At 50.9% G+C, this 8,212-nt stretch overlaps 1 protein-coding gene and 1 non-coding gene across 2 annotated transcripts in view; both read left to right on the forward strand.

Annotated features, from left to right (window-relative positions):
* The first annotated feature begins 449 nt into the window (after nucleotides 1–449).
* Nucleotides 450–568, forward strand: LOC111739278. The gene has a single exon (XR_002780187.1). It is a non-coding gene; the product is annotated as a 5S ribosomal RNA (ribosomal RNA).
* Nucleotides 569–3,180: 2,612 nt separating this feature from the next.
* The window catches only part of HIPK2 (homeodomain interacting protein kinase 2), a 135,623-nt gene continuing 130,591 nt past the window's right edge, over nucleotides 3,181–8,212 (forward strand). The window contains exon 1 of the mRNA XM_023530266.1: nucleotides 3,181–4,293. Coding sequence (XP_023386034.1) covers nucleotides 3,212–4,293 — 1,082 coding nt within the window. The 5' untranslated portion in view covers nucleotides 3,181–3,211. The remainder of the gene's footprint in view (nucleotides 4,294–8,212) is intronic.

Consider the following 8,212-nt stretch of genomic DNA (forward strand, 5'->3'; position numbering starts at 1 on the left):
TTGTGTACAACATCCAGAACAATGTGGATAGTTCATAGTGATAAATATAGAAAAACCATTATAGAATTTAGGAGAGGTTGGCGTGAACAAAAAGAGCAGTAGGAAGAAACAAAGTACAGATTTTTGAATAAGCAAGCCAAAAGTTAAACAGCACAAAAGCTAAGTAGTTCAGTCCAACAAGATAAGCGATTCTGCAAGGCAGAAATGCAGTTCGTGGCCACATGGATGGCACATATGGTAAGTGCTGTAGGAACAGAGAGCTGGGAGCAATCTCTAGGTCGGGGAGGTATGGGAAGGGGCGGGGTCTGAATCGTCTTGTCTTTGGATTAGTTGAGAGAACTAGTGAAGGCATGCCAGATGGAGGAATAGTGTAAGAATGTGGAGGCAGAATGTATAAGAGATGTTCTAGAAACAGTGAGTAGAACAGCCTAATTAGAATTGAGGGTTGAGTCTACAGCCATGCCACCCTGAACTAGCCCGATCCCGTCTGATCTCAGAAGCTAAGCAGGGTCGGGCCTGGTTAGTACTTGGATGGGAGACTACCTAGGAAGACCAGGTGCTGTAGGCATAAAAATAAAAAATAAGAGATTATAAGGTGACCAGGTCCTTGCAATCTGTGAGGTCAACCAAGGGTTGCCTTGCCTTAAAAAAAAAAAAAAAAAAAAAGAATTGAGGGTTGAGGAAGGGTAATAGTTGGAAATGAAGCCAACAAGGTAGCTGAAATAAAATGTGATGTTGTTAAGTTAGAGTCCTGAACTTTATCTTCTAGACACTAAAAACTCCTTCAAAGTTTTTGGACAGAGAAGTGACCTGCTGAGAAATATTCTGGGAAGATTACTCAGGTGACTGACTGAACATGGGAATTTGAGGAAGAAAGAGCGCTTGGGTAGACCAGATGTCTTTGTTTGCTTTGGTCTTACTAGAAAGTGATAAATGCTTTAACCTCGGAAGTGGCAGCAAGAACAGAGATAAAGAGATGGATACAAGAGACATTCTGAAGGAAAGAAACATTAATAAGATTTAACACCTTCTCGTCAGTGGAGGTAAAGAGGAGTCACCAAAGGTATATCCACAGTTTTGGAACCAAGTGATCCGAAGACCATTTTATGGACAGAAATATGGGATATTAGGATGAAGGGGGAGATGGCTAAATTTTTAGGAAAAAATAAGGAGTTAAGCTTTGGAAGATAGTCTTTAATGTCGCTAGAGGCAGGAATATATTACCGGAAGGTAAAAGGGACACCTGGCCTGTGATAAACATGTGGGAGTCACCCGCATAGAGGTGACAGCTTAAACTGTTCGGATGGATCAGAGAGAATAGTCAAAACGTTGGAAATGCCAACATTTTAAAGGAGGAAGAGGAAAAGGAACCACCTGGGCATACAGTGTGCAGTCAGGCATTGACTGGAGCAGGTTAGGGACCCACACAAGCACAAATAAGAGCATCGAGAAGGAAGTTGTGGTCAGCTGTATCAGATGTTGCAGAGGTTAAGGAGACCGAGGACTGAAAAAAGACCATTGGATTAGGCAATTAGGAAGTCATCTACCTTTAAGAACAGTCTTATGGTGTGTGTACCTATGGGAGCGTGGAGATGGCTTAAGGGGCAAGCCTTTAAGAAAAGGGGCATAAACCATTGAATACAAGTGAAGAGAAAGGAAGGATTAGAAGGGGAGAATATGGCTGTTACTCCTCTTGCCTTTCTAGCTGGGAGTTGGTGCGTGCATACAGTGAAGCAGGAGACAAAGATTAAGTCATGGATTTGTCTGGCAAAACTTTATTAAGTACCTGCTAAGGACTTAAATCCAATTAACGGAGAAATTGAAAGCTGTAAGAGAGAGAGGACAGTAGAGGGAACAGGGTTCAAGAGAAAATGGAGGGGCTGAATCATGAGAACAGGGGGAGCTTTTAGTGTTGGAAAAGAGACACCTCTTTCTCTGAGACCAGAGGGAAGGAAGAGAAGACAGAGGACGGATGTAGATTCAGGAATGTTTCGAAATGAAGAGAATAAAGATGGAAAGCAAGGCTACTGATCTCAGGCTTCTGGACAGAGTAGAAGGTGAGTGGCCTGCTGAGAGAGAGAGTGGACAGGGGTGATGGGTGAAAGGGTAAAAAGGAGAATGTTAAGTAACCACTCAAGATAGTGCTGGGGTCAGAGAGAGACAGTAGGATGGCTAAACACCAACAGGGCTTGACAGAAGCCCCATTTTCCTTTTTCTTCTGTAAGAAATGTTTATCACCTGTAGCTCAGAAGACAGCAGTGTTCGTTTCTACTTTCACCTTTAAGAGCATATTCTTCCTCATTGTCGTCTTATTTTTCCTTAATAACATTTTCTATGAACTTCCACTTGTTTCTTATATCACCATAATTATAAATTGTACAGCTATTCCAGAGTTATGCTCTTAAAGATTTCTGAGGTCATCTAAGTTGTGGGTAAGACATTGGTATGAAATCATAGTACTTTATAGATAAATCTATCAATATATGAATTTAGCAGAAAAAGTGAGTGAGGAGAGCCCGTGAATTGTCCTACCCTCTGCCCCCGCAGAAAAGCTGATATAATGTTTTAGACTGTCTAAGTGAAAACATCAGAGTAACTGCTGGTCTGCTCACCCCTACAGAGTTCATTTAAGATGGCTGAGATCGGGGGGTGATTATGGTTCATCCAGAAGCTGGCAGATCATGAGTGGTTCCGTGGTTGGACCTTTTGGGGAAGATGTTTCTTCAGACGAGTGACCTGGACGGCTAGGGTCTGTGACAAGGAGTAGCTGACCATGTGGGACAACATGCAGAACGTTACATGACAGCTCACTGGGCCACCTGATACAGTCTTCAGTTTTAGTAGGATTGCAACCCAGTGAGAATTGAGGAAGAATCCATTTCTCTCACAAACAATATTAGAAAAACAAATGATGAACAAAGCCCTCACGCTCTGATTCTGTATCTCAATCTTGATTGTATTCCTGGCTCTGCCTTAGAAGTCTCCCACCCTCCAGTGGCAGGCGGGACACTAGAACCACTTGTCCCCACAAACTGCGTGACCAGAAGGTGCTTCTGAGTGGAACAGACTCGCTTTTCCAACCTCGTTTTGCAGTGGAAGTTAAATATTCGATAGGACCCAAGCCACCGGTCAGCACTGAAATGAATCTGCTGAGTTTATTCATGCAACGGTGACTAAAATATTTGTTTTTCCTTTTCTCCTTCTCGTAGGTATGGCCTCACATGTGCAGGTTTTCTCCCCTCACACCCTTCAATCAAGTGCCTTCTGTAGCGTGAAGAAACTCAAAGCGGAGCCGAGCTCCAGCTGGGACATGACCGGGTACGGCTCCCACAGCAAAGCGTGTAGTCAGAGCAAGAACGCGCCGCCTTCTCAGCCAGCCGCCACCACCGTCAGCACCTCCTTGCCCATCCCAAACCCAAGCCTGCCTTACGAGCAGACCATCATCTTCCCAGGAAGCACCGGGCACATCGTCGTAACATCAGCAAGCAGCACTTCTGTCACTGGGCAAGTCCTCGGCGGACCACACAACCTAATGCGTCGAAGCACTGTGAGCCTTCTCGATACCTACCAAAAATGTGGACTCAAGCGGAAGAGCGAGGAGATTGAGAACACGAGCAGCGTGCAGATCATCGAAGAGCACCCCCCCATGATTCAGAATAATGCCAGCGGGGCCACTGTAGCCACTGCCACCACGTCGACTGCCACCTCCAAAAACAGTGGCTCCAACAGCGAAGGCGATTACCAGCTAGTCCAGCATGAGGTGCTGTGCTCCATGACCAACACTTACGAGGTTTTAGAGTTCTTGGGCCGAGGGACGTTTGGGCAAGTGGTCAAGTGCTGGAAACGGGGCACCAATGAAATCGTGGCCATCAAGATCCTGAAGAACCACCCGTCCTATGCCCGACAAGGTCAGATTGAGGTGAGCATCCTGGCCCGCTTGAGCACAGAGAGTGCTGACGATTACAACTTTGTCCGGGCCTACGAGTGCTTCCAGCACAAGAATCACACGTGCTTGGTCTTTGAGATGCTGGAGCAGAACCTCTATGACTTTCTGAAGCAAAACAAGTTTAGCCCCTTGCCCCTCAAGTACATCCGCCCGGTCCTCCAGCAGGTGGCCACAGCCCTGATGAAACTGAAGAGCCTGGGTCTTATCCATGCTGACCTCAAACCAGAAAACATCATGCTGGTGGATCCATCTAGACAACCGTACAGAGTCAAGGTCATCGACTTTGGTTCAGCCAGTCACGTGTCCAAGGCCGTGTGTTCCACCTACTTGCAGTCCAGATATTACAGGTAAGACCGTTTGCACCGAGACAAGAGGTGCCGAATGCCCGGTGACCTTCACAGAGGATGTGCGGTGTTAGTCTCTGTGAGGGAGAGAAAACTACATGCCTGCGGATGCCGCCCTCAACCGATCTTAACTTAGTCGGGAAGGTAGGACATGCGCACTGTGGAAACGATGATTAGAAGCCGTGGAGGAATGGGGCCGAGTAAGATGCTCCGCACAGGTGTTCAGAGTTGGAAGGGATTCCTGGGGGCCAGGAGAGCAGAGCAGGGGAGCTCGGTCCTCATGGCTGGTAGGATCCAGACGTGGGTAGAAGGGCGAGGGGGACGTGCGTTATCAAAGTTGCTCCAGCAGGAACATGCAAGGCTCGCTTAGGGGACAGGAGGACACCTACCTGGCCGGAACAGAGAATCCGTGTGTGGAGGGAGCTGTGGTTGAAAGCACAGGTTGGGACCTGCTGGTTAGGGTCTTAAATCCCAGATTAAGGGCTGCAACTGTATCCTTAACCGTGGAGCAAACACTGAGGCCTTGGAACAGCAGAGGGTGACAGGAGGAAAGTGATGCTCTGAGAAGACGCCGTTTACGTCCCTGCGGAAGAGGGGCCAGAGGAGGGAGAGCCCAGCCGGGGGCCAGTCGGCTCGCCCCTGCGGCCAGAGCATGCCAGGTTTGGGGGCTGATGATGGGGAGATGCTGGGAGCGTTGGAGGGAGGTGCAAGCTTTCATTCCTTCCCTCATTCAGCAAGGGTATATTTCACTTCTGACATGAGCCGGGCGCGGTGCTGGCACCCGAATACACCCGCGACAATGGACGCAAGGCCCTCGCCATCCCGGAGTCTCTCGCGTGCTGGTTGCCACCCTGGCTGCACGTTAAAATCACCTGGGGGCTTTAAAAAAGTAACCTGCCTTGGGTCCCAGTCCCCACGTACTGAATGGCCGTCTCTCAGTGGTAGGGTGCGGGGGGCGTCCTACATGTTTTTAGCAACTTTTCTGGGGATCCCAGTGTGTAGCCGGGGTTGAGACCCTGGCCTGGGAGTCAGGAAACTGGGCGTGACCCTGGTCCCCACGCTCGCTAAGCAGTGCGACTTGGGCTTGTCGCCTCATTCCTCTGCGCCTCTGTTTCCCCGGCCACCAGCCTGTGGGGCGTGGGGATGGTTGCGTGCTGTGACACAGCTCACGAGCTTCGCTCTGTCCTGCGTGAGGTCGCCGCACCAGAGGGAGTGGGGAGAAGCAGGGAGAAGCGAGACCGCCCTCTCTGTGCAGATGGGGACGGGCCGTGCTGGAGGCGACGGCGAGTGGCCCAGGGAAAATGGAAGTTGGCCGGAAACGAAACCAAACTCCTGTGAGAAGATAGGGCTGATGACTCGTGAAGAGGCCGCCGTGTAGGCTGGAAACCCAGAATCCCAGGACTCACCTGTGCCTGACACCCTGACTGGCGATGTGCTTTCTCCCCACCTCCTTCCGGGCCATGGAGGAAAGGATGGAAAACATGCTGGAGCCGGGTGGCCACAGCTAACTTGTCACCTGGACATCCACCAACCGATCTCCTTTATTTACTGATTCGCTCAACCTGCGGCCTCAGGAGACAACCTAGAAGACCGGGCCGCTGAGGGCCCCTCCCACCTTGCGCATCCTAATTCCCACCCACAGGTTTCTAGCCCCTCTCCCCGCCTCGGCCACCTTCCCGTTTAGGACGACTTTCCTGAGCGACAGCAGCTCTTTCCTGGGCCCGGCCATCCACGCTTCCCCAGCGGTTCCCTCTCTCTAAGCTCAGGCGTGGAGCAGCTACTGTCTGAGGCCCCTTGGCACGAGCTCTCCTCGGGAAGTGTCCTTCTCCAAAGGCGGGCTCCGAGTGGCGCCATCACGAGTCACCAGCCTGTGCGAGGGGCAGCCAGTGCCCAGCTCCCCGCTGCTGTTGTCACGGTATATTTAGGTGCTCCAATTCAGCATGTCACAGGCTGCTTCTTCCTAGGCCTTGGCCTGAATTTAGGGTGAACAGCCGCCAAGTAGGGCTGCTCGGACTTTTATGATTTATCCTGAATTGTTTGGTGACCAGATACCGGCTTTATTCGAGTTACTAAAAATTGAGCATGACGACTTGTAAAAAGACTTAAAAACTCTTAAAAGGCAGTGCCTACTGAGAGCACAACTTGGTGATTCAAGGTGGCTTTGGGATTCGAAAGCACTGTCGTCTTCTCCCTCGGTGCCCCCGTGTGACACGTCCTCCCCCTGTTCCAACAATGGACGCTCCACTTTTACTTTGCTTTCATGTCTGGCCCTAGTGCCCTGGTGCTGGGGACCCCTGCTCAGGAAGTCTGGGGGCAGAAGGAACACCTCCTGGGGTAGCGAAGGCTTATTTGACACTTTCGGGCCTCTCATTAGCTCCCCACTTGCTCCCCTGCCACCCCACTTCCCTTCCCCAGCCCTCCCTCTGGGCGTGCTATTACCCCTGCCCTTAACCCTTACGTGACGGCCACATAATACTCTGAGGAGGGTAACCTCTTCCTCTCGTCATTGCTTTGGCCAAAAAGGCAAATGCGCGTCCCTCGGGTCCTCATGGAGGGCCCCACCCCCGTGCCCAGCTCTGATTGCAGGGGCTCATTCAACACAAAAGCCAGTGCAGCTTCTCTGCCTGGAATGATGCTTCGTCTCTGCATTGGTCACATGTCCCGTTCTTCCCAGGCCTCTTCTGAACCCCGGAGTAGCCTGCTGCCATGCAGAACGGTCCGAGTGCTTGAGGGCAGTCTTCACTCTGTCTGTGTTAGTCCTACCTGCATGGGATGGCCAACTCCAGGCCATACTGATCAAGTTGATTTTCACAATTTCTTTGCCTCTTATAGATGAGGGGGTGGGGGCAGGAGGCTCTTTAATTCTCCATTGTTAATCTGAGAAGGAAGATGTTTTCAGCTACATCTTGAGAGAGCAAGTCTGTGTCTGAGCTGCCTGGGGTAGAGGCGTCCTCACACTGTGGATGCAACTGTAGGCGGAGCCTGGCTCCCCCTTTATCTGAGCTGGGTGCATTCCCAGCCCCCCGCCCCTGGGACCTCTCGCTTTCAAAGGGGGAACACTTACATGTCCCTCCCTGTTTTAAATGGGACAGTATCAAATGTCTCATCCCTGCCTACTGACATGGAATGTCAGATATAAAGAGATGTTCCTGTCTTCAGCCTGGGGTACCTGGAAAAGCAGGTAGTGTTGTAGCGGGTGGAGCCTTTCCCTGGCATTAGTCATTTGCTCAGCCGAGGCTGCGGCGTCTTGCTGTGGCAATTCCGTGAGGTGAGCCCAACTGTAACTGTGTGCTTCCCAGGAAACAAAGCTTTATAAGTCTGATGTGTGGGTCCCCCCTTCCAACTTGAAGGTCAGGTACATAGTTAAGTGTCAAACCACCCTTGTTCTCAAGCTTTATTATACATAAGAGAGCTTATTAAAAATGGAGTCCTGCCCAGACCACAGCACCTTTGGAATCTGGAGTGCGCCAGAGAAAGTCCCAACCACACGCGCACACACACGCACAACACACAACACACAGTCCCCACCACACACAAGCATGCACAGAGACACAGACACACGCACCACACACACACAGTGCCCACCACGCACACACACAACACACACAGACAGTCCCCACCACGCATACACATGCACAGAGACAGACATGCGTGCCACGCACACACACGACGGACAGTCCCCACCATGCACACGCACACACACAGTGCTCACCACGCGCACACACAACACACACAGACAGTCCCCACCACGCAAACACATGCACAGAGACAGACATGCGTGCCACACACACATGCATGCAGACAGACACTGACACACACACGCACGACACATGCTCCACACACACACACCACGCATAGTCCCCACCACGCACACAACACACACAGACAGTCCCCACCACGCACACACATGCACAGAGACACA

The sequence above is a fragment of the Pteropus vampyrus genome, unplaced genomic scaffold (assembly GCF_000151845.1).
Source record: "Pteropus vampyrus isolate Shadow unplaced genomic scaffold, Pvam_2.0 Scaffold48, whole genome shotgun sequence".
Classification (NCBI taxonomy): Eukaryota; Metazoa; Chordata; class Mammalia; order Chiroptera; family Pteropodidae; genus Pteropus; species Pteropus vampyrus.